The 13796-nt window shown below is 43.9% G+C and overlaps 1 protein-coding gene across 3 annotated transcripts in view; it reads left to right on the top strand.

Moving 5' to 3' along the window:
* The window catches only part of MIB2 (mindbomb E3 ubiquitin protein ligase 2), a 53184-nt gene extending 39692 nt beyond the window's left edge, over positions 1-13492 (top strand). For all 3 annotated transcript variants that reach the window (XM_009325156.1, XM_009325155.1, XM_009325154.1), the window contains 9 exons: positions 583-731; positions 1377-1533; positions 2208-2362; positions 2997-3123; positions 4541-4771; positions 6553-6731; positions 8507-8691; positions 9478-9543; positions 11369-13492. In XM_009325156.1, the coding sequence (XP_009323431.1) occupies positions 583-731; positions 1377-1533; positions 2208-2362; positions 2997-3123; positions 4541-4771; positions 6553-6731; positions 8507-8691; positions 9478-9543; positions 11369-11610 (1491 nt within the window). In that variant the 3' untranslated portion in view covers positions 11611-13492. The remainder of the gene's footprint in view (positions 1-582; positions 732-1376; positions 1534-2207; positions 2363-2996; positions 3124-4540; positions 4772-6552; positions 6732-8506; positions 8692-9477; positions 9544-11368) is intronic.
* The last annotated feature ends 304 nt before the right edge of the window (positions 13493-13796 follow it).

Genomic DNA, 13796 nt, shown 5'->3' with positions numbered 1-13796 from the left:
TTCTTTTCATTTTTTTTTCTTGCCTTTCATACAGCCTCTCTTTGTTCTTCAGTCCCTTTAATTCTCAAAAAATCTCATTGCAGCACTTCAACACTGTGATATACCCTCCAGCCATTGTGCCCAGTAAAGTACCTGGAGTAACAAGGTAGAACAATGGGCACTTGGCATCTTTAAAGCCTTATGCAAAGCTAATTTGATCTCCTCGCACATTTTTCTATTGGGAAAGGAATTGTTGGCAGAGGTGTCAAGAAGTATTCTGCTTGCAGGCATAGAGGGGTTTGGCATCAGAGCTGCAATTAGAGCCCTGGCTTCCAGCTTTGTTCACTCGCTTCTCCCTTCTTGACTAAATGTGCTGTCCCCTTCCCCTTTAGAAATATTCTGGGACAAGCTCAGCTTGCAGTTGATGTACGTAAAGCGGAGCCAACAGGGCACGGGTTCTGATTAGCATTTCTGAGCCTGCAGCTGTTCTGCAGCTAGCGACTTCCATCCTGCTAGGCCTGCTCTAGAACAGAGCTAAGGCCTGAACACAAGGCAAGGTCTTTCCTAATCAAGCTGTTTGCTGTGTCTCTGCCCTTCCTGTAGGTCGACGCAAAGAACCAGGGCAAAACTGCCCTGCAGATTGCCTCTTATCAGGGGCATCTGGATGTTGTGAAGATTTTGCTGCAGGCACACGCCACTGTCAACCTAAGGGACGAAGAGGGGGATACAGCACTGCATTACGCAGCTTTTGGGTAGGATATCTTTCTTCTTGCTGTCTCTGATACAAGACCTAAAGGGCTGCAAAAGGGCATTGCTAGATATAAATGGGCTGTCTGTGTGAAGGGTGTGTGGCTGATGGAGGCTTTCACTTTATGATTTTACCTTATGTTAGAAATTGGCCTTTGAGCTTCAGGGCCACAGGCGCGTTTCTTAGTGCACTGATTTAACCTCCACAGCTAGGTCAGTTTCCATGCTAGAAATTTTGGGGGGATCAGAACAAGTGATAAGGAGGTTTTGGTCATTAGATTTTTTTTTTTCAGGGTGATGGGGGGGGTGGTTTGGTTGGTTGGGATTAGTTTGTTTGTTTGGTTTCTGTAAGTGCATCTGTTTTCCAGAGCAAGATGAAAGGTTGAATTGTGTTGTCAGTTACCAGGGAAGAATTCATCATTAAGATCGGGAGATTCCTGTTGATTTAAAGCAAAGAGAGAGCAGGTTCTAGAGTACAAATTAAGAAGGTTTTGTTGTGTCGTTTGGTTTTTTTTTTTAATACTAAGAGGAGGTGGGATGAGGCCAAGGGAATACAAAACCAGAGAAGTTCTGTTGCCTTGCAAGGAGGAAGAATTTACTGTCTGCACAGGATTGAATCTAATCTGTCTTACTCCTTGCTTTTAAATCAGAAACCAAGCTGAGGTTGCCCGTGTGCTTATTGGTAAAGGAGCCAGCGCAGACCTGTTAAACAATGCAAAGTGCACAGCGTTGTACGTCGCTGTCAGTCAAGGATTCGTAGAGGTGGTGCGGACCCTCTGTGAGCTCAACTGTGATGTCAACCTCCCAGTAAGTTTTGGGGTTTGTGGGATTTTTTTTTTTTGAGGGGGGTGTTGGGTTTTTTTTTTGTTTTGGTTTTTTTTTCAGGTAGGGAGGTGCTTCTTTATGTTTTACATCATTTGTTGCTTTGTAGAATTTGAAGGTCGTTCTCTTAAAATGCACTACTGTGCATTGCACGGGGGAAGTATTCCTCTAACTTCAGTAGTCTGAAATTCCAGGTTTGGGTCTGCCCCTCCATCATCGTGAGTCTGCTCAGCTCAGTCCAGTAGCACTCCTGCTGCTAATGTGTGTTGTCGAAACACTCCCGTTTCCAGCAATAAGGAGTGGTGAGATTTCTAAGACTGTCATTTAGGATCCATCCGTGATGGTGAATTGGACCCAGCCCATTTTTAGGGTGTGCTTGTATGATGGTGGGACTGGACTGTGCTGGGTCAGTCTCTCAAAGCTAGTTAGGAGTGTCAGCACCTGTCTACTCAGCAGCTCGTTTCAAGCCCTGGGGAAATGATTCCACAAAGGCTATGAAACCGCTATGGATGCCAGTGATGTTTGGATGTTTGGCCTGGAGTTGATGTGACTTGGTGACGCTACATCTCTTCGTGTCTTGAACTGTCCCTCAGGGTGAGCTGTTTCATTTAACACACTGAGGTAGGTAACCTGTATTCTGCTTTGGTATCCTTGTATAGGATTCCCAGGGAGACACCCCCCTGCATTATGCTATCACTGCAGATTACAAAGTTGTTATTGAGATTCTCACTGAAGTACCCAACATAGACTTTACTGTCCAGAATTGTCAAGGCTTCAACCTGCTCCACTATTCTGCTCTAAAAGGCAACAAGCTGTAAGTGACCTTTTTTCATTTTTACTGCTTTTACAGATGTTAACTCGTGCTTGCTGTCTTAACAGTAAGAAGGTAGCAGACGTAGTTCTAGATAGCTAGGAAGGAAATGGTTGGTTATACATTTCTTTGGTTTAGATTTGGCTAGGTATAGCTGTTGCCCTCCTTCCATCCTTCATGCATTCATAGGAAACTGCTGCCTGCTTTCCCCATCCCATCTTTCTCGTACCTTCCTAGCTTGGCTAGGAAATCTGTCTGCTTCTGGATAGTCTCCTGAGATGTTTGGGTTCACACATGGAAGGACAGGAGAAGGTCTGTAGTAAGCAGTACTTGAAAAGACTGTGTCTAACTGAGAGCCTCTGGAATTCTTCCAAGGGTAAATCTGCTCGTTATTTTCATAGTAGTGTGAGTTTACCCTGCTTTAATAAATGATAACTGAAGGCTTTTGTTTTAGTCTTGTAATTCAATCTGTGAGATAGAGGGAGTGCTCTGCATCACAGGTGCCAGCTCATGGTGCTGCCTATTAAAACATGAACATTCATAACTACAGAGCAGAAGAGACAGGCCTGTCTCTTCTGCATTGTTTTCCTTCCTGATAAAGTAACTCTTCCATCTCTGTTAACCTCCAACACCCTAGAGCCATAAAGAAGATTCTAGCAAGAGCTCGGCAGCTGGTTGACTCCAAAAAGGAAGATGGCTTCACTGCCCTGCACCTTGCTGCTCTCAATAATCACAAAGAAGTGGCAGAAATTCTCATCAAAGAGGTAAGAAGCAAAACCAAACCACCACCAACAAAAACTCCCATCTGTCTCACTCCCAACCTCCCACATTTCCTAAGCACTATTGAGTTAATGCTGGGACTCACAAGAATGTCTCTGTCTCTTTGAAGAGCTGGTATTGTTTGCCAGACTTTGAAGAACAGGCGTTTTTTTATTCCTGGGGGTATTTTCCTTTGGCAGTAGAGGAGAAGGGTATCTTGCAGGCTAGAACAAAGTGGGTTGGAACTGGAGCTTGCTGGGAAATGTTCAGTGAAGTGTTGGATAGGAAGGGAAAAGACTTCAGAATAGCTGGTAACCTGCTTGTTAAGGAGTGTGTAGATCCGTATTCAGAACCTTCCCTACCTCATAGGTAAGGTCAGAGCTCAGTTTCCCTCACTCCAGGTGTACGCTGAAGCTCCCCAGCTAATGGTTGTTCTGTGGTGGGTTTCTCACTCTTCATTGTCATGAAAGAATATCTGAAGGCATGTATTTCATTTGAATACAGAACAAAATATTTTGATGTGTTTACTCCAGGTTATTTATCTTTCTTCAGTCTTAAGTAAGTGCTAGACCTGCCCCTGTGAGCAGCATTCTTTAGCAATGAAAATGACAAACTGAAGGATGGCAATCTAAATGGCGTTTTGCTGTTGATTTTAGTGGAGTCAAAGCTAGCCTCTGTCTCTGCTTTCAGGTGATAGTGGCAATGAAGGTGGCAGCTGCATGTCAGCACTCCTGGGTTTTGTTTCTTCATCTCAGTGGTTTGTTACCTGAGTTTCTCCATCTTTACAAGTGGATCCAAACCACTACAACAAGGCTTTAATGGATTTACAAATGAGTGCTGTAGAGGAGTGATGTCTGTGAATGCTAACTACTTAGTACTATGATTGCTTTATTTCTGGCGTAATCGCTGCATTAGCACAGCCATATCTTTAAAGACTCTGTGTCTCTAACCCTTGCTGCTGCCTTCCCCTGCAGGTTTGGCAGAGGGGCAGAATGATTCAAATTTGAACAGGTTTTTCTCCTCTTTGCTTTGAAGAGGGGAAATCAAAGCGCAACAGGCAGCAAGGAATCAGTTTTGCTTTAGAGGAGCTAGTACATGACTGTTTGCTTGGAGTAGTTCCAGGACTTGTTTGTGTCAGGAAAGTGACGAGTTGTCATATCCAGGTCATCACCAGGAAAATGTTATCTGTGTGTCGGTTGGGCACTTGGCTTCCGATCCTCCCTTTCTTGATATTTGAGGTGCGTGGGCCATATGGCTAAGATACAGAGGGCTGGATCACGTAGCTCTCTTGGAGATCTCTGTAGTGCTGTCCTGATGAAGATGGACTCGAGACTTGGGGCCTCAACAAGCACCACAGCTGCAGCACTCTTCTTCAGCCAAACTCAGCAGCAGCAACTCACTGATGCAATTCTTCTCTTCAAGGGTCGCTGTGATGTCAACCTCAAGAACAACCGTAACCAGACACCGCTGCACCTGGCTGTCATCCAGGGACATGTAGGGATGGTGCAACTGCTGGTCAGCGAAGGCAGCGATGTCAATGCTGAAGATGAGGACGGGGACACAGCCATGCACATTGCCTTGGAACGGCAGCAGCTAATGTCTGTCATGATGGAGAAGCGTGAAGGGGAGATGGGGTTGACCCTCCTTTCCAAGGTGAGCTGGGAGTAGGAGAAATTCCAGCACCAAGGGCAGGAAAATGCTTGATGTTAGAATGACAGCAGGTAGTGGGATCTAAGGGGGCAAAGGGAGGCGAGGAAATTGTGTAAAGCCAGTCTAGATGGGGAGTGTGGAAACAAACCTTGCTTGTGGGAAAGCAAGAATAAATCCTCTGAGGCCTCTGAGGGTACGCTTGAATTTACAGCATGAAACTTCACATAGTCAGACAACAATTCATACTGTCTCCCCTGATATTTTTATTAGCATTGTGCGCTTCTTTCTTGACATGGGAAAGGTCATGAATCCAGTTGCAGAGCCAAGAGTCCTGGGTTTAATTCATGCCCCAGAACCACAGCAATTCATTTCTGTCTGATGGCATGGAAAATATGAGGATAGCTAACCACAAACACCCCAGTTATCTGCAGATACAGGGCAGAACGTGAGAGGTGAGACATATCAGGCTGAAGGATAAAGGCTACGTTGTCACAAAGCCTGAACTGGATTTCACTATGTCGCTCTGTATTCATGGATATATAAGGCCTTTCAGGAAATGCCTTTGATCTAGAAATCATTGCATGATATGCTAAGGACTGGAAGCTTAGTCTGGCTTTTTGGCAAAGATATTAAATTAGCCCTTCAAAGTGTTCTGCCATTCATGTAAATATCAACATGGGCACACACCAGATTTGCAGTGCAAACCAAGAGTGCAAACATTGGTTATACTTTATGGATGGAGTGAGAATGATTCCATTGTAGGGATAATTTAGTACGCTGGAAAATCTGGCATAGTTTTTTTTATTGTAATTTGAAATGATCAGAATAAATTAAACTGACATTCTGAAGGGCTGTGTGCCAAACCACCCATTCCTCCTTTCTACCTGCTGGTGCTTGAAAAAGCCTAGTGCATTGCTCTTCTTCCATTCTGCTCGTTACCAAGCTACCAGCGTTGATAGCATGAGTTGATGGCTCAAGTGCATGGCCAAAGATGCTCCAGCCTCAGGTCCTCAGGCTTGATGAGCTACTGATATTCCACAGAGACACCCCACACCAGCTCAGCAGTTGCTTCTTTTTTCTGAATTTCTCTGCCTGCAAACTCGAGCAGAGGGGTCAGCAGCAAGGGTCGGTTTTATCATCTCAGTGAAAGTCTGCATAACAGCTTTGCTAGCTGTTGGGTCTTAGCTTGTGTTAGGGACAGCCAATAGCTAGTCCTGGACACAGAAAGTCTTAAAGCAACATGAGGGATCTGTGCATGTCATTCCCAATGCTATTTACAGTAACATTATATCTAGATGCTCTAGACTCAGTCTTCACGTCTAATTTTACTTGCCCTGATCTACATGTCCTGGTCTTTTAAGTCAGTGGAAAACGTTTGTTGACTTCAAATTAGTTTGGATAATGTACACAAAAACTTGGCTTTTTAAATAGCTGTTGCTTAGGGCACCATACACCAGCTGTTCATCTATTGGTACGTACTGTGGTGTCTTCAGTGTACTTCCTTTTCACTACCTGAAGAAGTGAATGCTTATTACTATGATTAGTAATGATTAGCACCAGTTAGGACCAGTCTTATGCATTCTTATTCCTGGAATGCAAGATTTGAATCTGCTATTTGAATCCAATCATGCTGAAGGATCTTTCTGTGTTTTCAAAAAAGAATGCTAAGTTGCACTTTCAAATTGTAAGTAAAAGGATTAAGATTTTGTCTAGAACTTGATACAGATCAAAGCCACATAACAGAAACTTTTTCTATTAACAGAGTGTTTCTCAACATCTTTTAGCTGCAGGCTTCTGGCTTTCTTGGAAATGTAGAGCTGAATGTTGGAACTGCAATTGCATGTTACTTAGCACAAGAAGGAGCAGATATTAATTATGCAAACCATCGGGGAAAGTCTCCTTTAGACCTCATTACAGATGGAAGGATTGTCCAGATCGTCAAAGACTTCTCACAGAAATTCAGGTAAACCATGTCCTGGAAACTAGCTACAGTATACTTCCTTGCAAATTGCAGAGTGCTCCCACAGCACTGTGGTGTCACTGCATGCAGCTGTTGTTCCAGGAGGGGTGAAGCATCTTTGAAACACTTTGGACATCAGTCTGAGCACCTCCTGTTTCATCTGGAGCTGGTTGCTGAGCCTGTGTTTCTGGAGGGGTTATTTAAGGGTGCATACTGCCATTTGAAAGAGTTGGGAAAAGCAGATTAATACTGCTGGGTGCAAACTTGGCCTCTTAACTTAGAGAGCCCCGAGGCAGTCTGAGAAGACCGGCCACTGAAGCCAATTCTCTTCTGCAGAGTAATTCTGGGTTCTGTTTTACTTTCATTGGATTCTGCAGTTACAGATATTTAAAGTCTAAACAGAGAGGAAATGCAACAAAAGAGTGGGCACCAGAATCCGCAGAATTTATTCCAGAGCTAGATAAACGCTTGTTTTCAACTGATAAGAGAAATAGCTGAGAAAATGCCAAAGGGAGAGTAGCAAGTCAAAGATGGCTTTATCTCAGGTTCTAAGAAACGTTTGTTTGGATTTTGACTTTGCAAACATGAAAGCAGAGTTCTGTTTGATCTGAGGGCACAGACCCACAGTCATGTTACCGCTGGAGGAGGAACCATGCAGCAGCCACTGTAATTGGCCGTGCTTCTGGTCCGCTGTAAGTAACAGGTGAAATGTGTCCCTTTAAACATCTACCGTAGGAATTTTGTCAGTGGAGTATATGTTGGATTAAGTTGTTTTGCTTAAAGAATGCCAGTTCCTTCAGACTGACATTTCTCATAGCAGTGTACTGGTTTCAGCTTTGTGTTGAGGTTTGACTGGAGGATTTGGGTGTGTGTCTGCAGAGTTAAGGCAGCCACTGCAGACTGAGTGCTGTGTGCTAGATCATAGGCCTAAGTACACCGTGGTGTGTCCCAGCATCGCACACAGGAGCTGTCGGGACAGGATAGTTAGCTATACCTTCTTAAGCTGCTTGGTTAGTCTGACTGAAATTAATAGGTCTAGAACAGGAAGAGTATCTGGGGTTTATATGCATTTATAATGAAGCTACTGCCACTTTGCTAGGAAGCTAGATAGCAGTTCCCTCCCAGAAACTTACAGACTTTGTATCAAAAGACCAAAAAGCACCCCTTCGCAATACTCCTAGTGGCCCAGGGATTTCTTGGCAGTATGGAAGACATTTGCCAGTAAACGACCATCCTTGTCCCTTCTGTTCAATCATTAATCGTTCTTGCAGTTTAGGTAGTAGGTGACCGGCTGGCAGGAAAAGTAATGGATGGATTGGATGCTGAGGGCTTTGGATTTGGGGCTCATAATGCCAGGACAGAAGTCTGAATCCAAGCCTATATTACGTAAGAGGCAAACTCACAGACAACCACACCAGGTGCTTTTCAGGAACATGCAAATATGGAGGATCCTTAGGGCTGCGCTTTTTAAATAGCTCCTAAAAGCTGACTCCTCCCAGCAGATGATTGTGCTGTCAACCTTACTATTGCCCTCCAAAAGAGCAGTTTCAGCTTGTGTAAATATTAGTCATCCCTGCTCTTTCTTTCAATCAGAAACCCGGCTACTAGAGGCTGAGTTGATCCCACTAGGGCAGGGAAGGTTCACAGGTTTGTGCTACCTGAGCATCTGCTGCTCTGTCTCCATGTGGAATGTTTGCCAGGGATCAATACGTTATCTGGTTGCTGAAGGAGGACCTGGAGTACGTGGCTCAAATTTTATTACATGTTCATGATTGCAGGGAACAGCAGGTTTCTTCAGACAGCTCAGCCATCACCTGCAGCCTTCGCCGTGTGCACACCACCCCCAACACAATGACCAACCTTAGTGTCTCGAGTGTGGCAGTCCCTACAGAGTGCCTGGTCTGCTCAGAGCTGGCCTTGCTCATCCATTTCTTTCCATGCCAGCACAGTATTGTGTGCGAAGGTAAGTCCATTCTGGTTTTTTTTCCCTTTTTTTAAATTTTTCTTTCCTGTTCCACCACATAGCTTCCCTAGCTGGACTCTCATAAATCAAGCTCTGTTTAGACACAAAGCTATTGTGCTGTTTGTGTCCTGAAACAACCCCAGCATGATTTCAGCACCACCATCTTAGATAACGTGTCCAAAGCTATCTATGAAAAGCACAGACTGTTCTGATCACCTGCTGATTGTGACCCCAGGCAGCTTTGCTTGTGCTTGTAGATGCCCTGGATAATTCCGAAGGAAAGCCAGATGTTTCAGTTCTAGCTGGCAGTGCTTTATCCGTCAAAAACCTCCTGAGAAGGATTTCTCTCTTCTCTGGCTTATGTTACTGGTTTGCATTTTGATTGTTTTAATGGCAGCCTGCTCAACCATGTCAGCAAGTTTGTTATCTCGCAAGGCACTCACAGTCTGACCACAGGGAATTTGGTAAGGACTGTGTGCCAGAGCTGCATCCTTTTCCCTCAGAGCAAAGGGCTGTTTTGATCCACAGTGCAGCAGTTCCAGTAGCGCAGAGCATTGAGGACTTAAAGGTGTTGTATTTGCTACTGGCGTAGGAAAGACTAAACCAAGAGACTAGGACATAGCTCAAAAAGAAGGTAGTGTCCTCATTTCCGTGCAGAAACAATCTCTTAATCATCCAGGGAGGTCTCAGGTTGTTCAAAGCTGATGTTCTTGAGTCTGTCGTCTTCCTCTTGATTCTGGCATCACTGGGCTTAATTGTAATCTCTTCTTGTATCATTCGTGGTAGAATGCTCCAGGAGAATGAAGAAGTGCATCAAATGTCAAGTGACGATAACCAAAAAACTGAAACAAGGTATGTTTGCTGTTCTGCTGTTCCCCTGCTGTGGGAAGGGTCCTGCACAGCATTAGTTTGAGCAGCATCAATAATTTTCAATGAAATAAGCATAAGAAAGGGAGTTGATTTTGTTGTTGTTGTTGGGGGTGTGTGTGCCTGTTGCATTGACCACGTTTAGAGAGGAAAAGGTAGATTGTCTCGGGTGTCATGGGCCAAGCTCAAGCTGCATAGACAGGACATTTGAGGAAGCTTGTCCTGTGCCTGCCTTATTTTCTGTATTGAAAGCAAATATCAGGTTCTCCATGTGTCAATCTAACCATTTTCACAGGCAGTGATTTAACGGTGAAAATTTGCGAGAAAGGAAGAATTACGTTTTGTGAAAGCCTTGCTTCTCCCTTGGCTGAAATTACAGCGCCTGTGCAGGGCTGGCATTAGCCAGCTATCCAGGAATCATTGAGCTGGATTGTTTTGACAAAGCTCTTTAGGCCAGTTTTAAACAGATTGTCTTCCATCCGCTTTACTCAGCGTCCAGAATGGGCAATGTTATACATGTCAGCAAGCTCGTAGCAGGTTTGCACTTGCCTTAGAATTAACGCAGGTTGCCCACTGAAGCTTTTTCCATAGCGGGTTGTGAGGGTTGATGTCTTTCTAGCCGAGATCACTCTTGAGGCAAGTGCACATGAAAATGAATTCCATGTCCTGCTGCTCATGGCTCAGCATTGTGGACTCCTTTGTTGGAGTCAGGCTATAGTCTTGTGACTTGATGCCTGGACAAAAGCATAGAGGAACCACGAATCTGTCACATGGCATTGGACGTGCACAGCTGGCAAAGATAGAAATCCTCTTTGGAACTCCATAATGCAAAAAATAGCAAGCTTACCTGACAGTAGGCAGCAGCATTTGTCTTTGCTACAGACTGGCAACAAAATAGTGATGAGAACTCCAAATGAGACATTTGCATGCAGATTTCCACTGGAGGAGGAACATCAAGGTCTCTTGAGAATATCAGCAGGACTTACCTATCGGTGATGTCTTCAGTGTTTGCCTTTAGCAAGCTCCCCGTCCCCAAACTTGCTTCACCTTTATGGATTTGAAAGCACTTCTTGCACCACTGAAGTGCAACTAATTCCAGAATGTTGGGGAAAGGGACATCTATACTGAAGCGTAAAGCTACCTAATCAAAGATTGAGGAGCAGAAGATGAACAGTGGCTGTATTAAGCTGAAACCAGGAGGAATCTATTTACCTAAGCTGGCAGTTGTCCAGGATTTGGGCTTCTTTCATTTCATAGAGTTGACCAAATGACTCTATTTGTGTAGCTTCATGTATGCAAAAGTCAATGTAAGTGATGTCTAATGGTTTCTTGTTTTACCATGTGTGTCCTGAAAGACTTAACCAGAAATTTGAATCCCAGATATGAAGAGGAGGTTGAGAGAACATAGTACTGATAGCACTGTAAGGATTCCTGGACTAGTATGGCAGAACATCACAACCAGCTTTGAATGTTTTTACTTGAAGGTAGCAGCAGCATATTCCAGAACACCAAGGCAGGACATTTTAGACAACATTTTGTTTCCTTTAAAAAAACCAAACAAACTAACTCAAACAAAAACACACACACACGCAAACCAGCTGAGCAACCAAATGGAGGAAAGCAACACGGGCCAGTCTGTAAAAAGCATCATCTCAGGCTTTTTATTTGAGGAATCCCTGGATAAGGCTCAGTGAAGAGAGTTTAGTCTGAACTAATTGCTACTCTTGAGGGGCAGAGTCTGATTAAAGAGACACTGCATGAGGCAGAGCACACTAGGGACTAACTCTCTTCCTGCTCTCCACCCCTGCAGACAGCACCGAGGTGGAGTGCAGCCCAAGCTCTGAATCCACAGATCAGAGGAAGCTCATGGAGGAGCTGCAGAACCGCTACCGGCAGATGGAAGAGCGCATCACCTGCCCTATTTGCATCGATGACCAAATCAAACTGGTCTTCCAGTGTGGACACGGCTCTTGCCCAGACTGCAGCACAGCCCTTACTGTCTGCCCAATCTGCCGGCAGGCTATCCGGGAGAGGATTCAGATCTTTGTCTAAGGATATGCTTGTTTCCCTTCCCATTCCCGCCTCCCTCCTTTACTTCCTTTTTGTTTGCATTTTAGATGAGAAGCGCTAGTCAGGCTGATGTGTTTGGCTACCTGCAAAGCCATCCTGAAAGAGAGGGAAGCAAATAACTGATGTGATTTGGGTGGAGGTGGAGGGAGTCCCCTCTACTTACAGTGTCGTAAGGCCAAGGAGCGGTGCTTGAGGGCAGGCAGCCCCCTCACGCTGTGCTGCTGATCCATCAGAAAGACCTGAAGTAAAGAACACTGACCTGTCTGCTGAAGGCAGAAGAGACTTTCAGACCAGAGGCGAATAGACTTCCATAGGCAGACGTTTTCAGCGGCATCCAACTCCAGTGACTGCGTCATGTCTAGTGCCCTGCAGTGTCAGATTTGCAGCCTTGCGCTGCTCTGAAAGGAGATGCTGTAGGAGGATATACCTTGTACCTTGGCAGGCAATGGCAAAGCATATGCTTGCACTTCACGTGAGGAGATACCAGAGGAGGTCGGTTATGGCGTCAGTTCTCCCAGATGCCTGACAGTGGTAGGGAGGAAATGTCCTAAGACAGCATGCTCTCTGAACTAGTACTTACGGGCTCCACAAGAACTTGGACTGACAGAGGCAAATCTGGATGTAACGAGATCCTAAAGACAGAGTGTGTGCCTTAGAGATAAAGTAGTGAACACTGATTGGAGAAAATATGTTGTTACAACAGATATTTCTAACCTCTAAGTGACACTCTTCTTCCATTATTATTTTTTTTTGGCACAACCGTGTGTTCAGAGACTCCTGAGCTTTCTATCCATAATGCCAAAGGCAGGTGTTAAATACTCCAATCAAAGTGTAAAGAAAATAAATAGTAATAATTAAGACATGAGAAAAAGGGATTTCATTTTTGTTTCTTTGTTTTGCAGAAAAACTTAATAAAATAAAATATATATTTTCCTGAGCATTAAAATGAATGTACAAACAGTAGCTGAAACATGGATCCAGCTGTATTGTGTTTTCCAACTGTCCGACTGAAGAATATTATCCACTGAGTCCATCTTGTAAAATAACTGTTGGTGGAAGTGGCAACCTGTGGGGCTAGTGTGCCCTGGGTGTGTGTATGTATACATACGTGTTTGCGTGTGTGGTGTAGATCTTTAATGACACAATTATACACAAGCAGACTGTTTGTTACATATTGCAAGCAATATCTAAAACAAACAAAAATATTGTGTTCCTCTACTATCTTTGTTCATTAGCAAAGAGATGGCAAATCTTTTAGAGAAATTTTTAACTTTGTGGACTATGTGGTAGTTAGAGGAATATTTATTTCTTCTTCATAATCCCTTGGTGTTGTGAGAAAGTCATACGTCACAACCTCTGACTCCTATAGATAATCTTTGTCAAAATACTCACTTGAGGCTGTTACAGTTTCAGTGGATTTTTTTGGGCTATGAAAATGGATCAGATTTAACCCCTAAATTGTTCGGTTGCGTTAGATTTAACACCCAGATAACCTAAAGCTGAATTTCTGAATCAGCTTTGGTAAAAATCAGAGGTGCAGATACTCATTTACTTATTTCCTAGAAGTTCATGTTACTGTAAATTCCTTTGGAATAAACCAGACGTTTCCCTAAAACTTTTGCTGTATTGTGGTAGGGCAACAACAGAAAAGTACTGTGCAAAGGCTGTTTTCAAAAAGTACAAGACTGAGCCATCTTTATAATGTAAGAGCTGCTTTAACCACTATTTGGTGCAAGTGAATAATTTTCCAGACTATGTATTACCCCAGCCGCATGCTGAGCGTTTTTTGAAATACAGTTCTTTCACAAGCCTCTACATCAAATCCAAAAGCAGTTCACTAAAGGTAAAACTGGTTGATACTTCATCATGTGTGTTAAATGTATGTGTGTGCTGGCACTTGGGGAAGAGGGGACAGAGGTGGCAAACTGTTCAATATCTGCTGCGTTACTCTCATCTCTTACGCCTAAGGTGTCAGTTTATTCAGGGAAAAACAACAGGGAGCATCTGCTTCATTTTTTTAATAATGTCTTTGGGTACTAAATGAAGAGAGGCTTCCAAGTGATTATTCTTCCTAAAGGAGAAAAATTGTAGGAAGACTGCAGCCTTCAACTTCCAAGCTGTGCAGCTTGTTGCAGAAAATGGAGATTCCTCCCCCCGCCCCAGCTAAT

This window comes from Pygoscelis adeliae, unplaced genomic scaffold (assembly GCF_000699105.1).
Source record: "Pygoscelis adeliae isolate BGI_AS28 unplaced genomic scaffold, ASM69910v1 Scaffold36, whole genome shotgun sequence".
Taxonomy (NCBI): Eukaryota; Metazoa; Chordata; class Aves; order Sphenisciformes; family Spheniscidae; genus Pygoscelis; species Pygoscelis adeliae.
The sequence above is the reverse complement of the archived record's forward strand: the minus strand, read 5'-3'. Positions and strand labels throughout refer to the sequence as shown.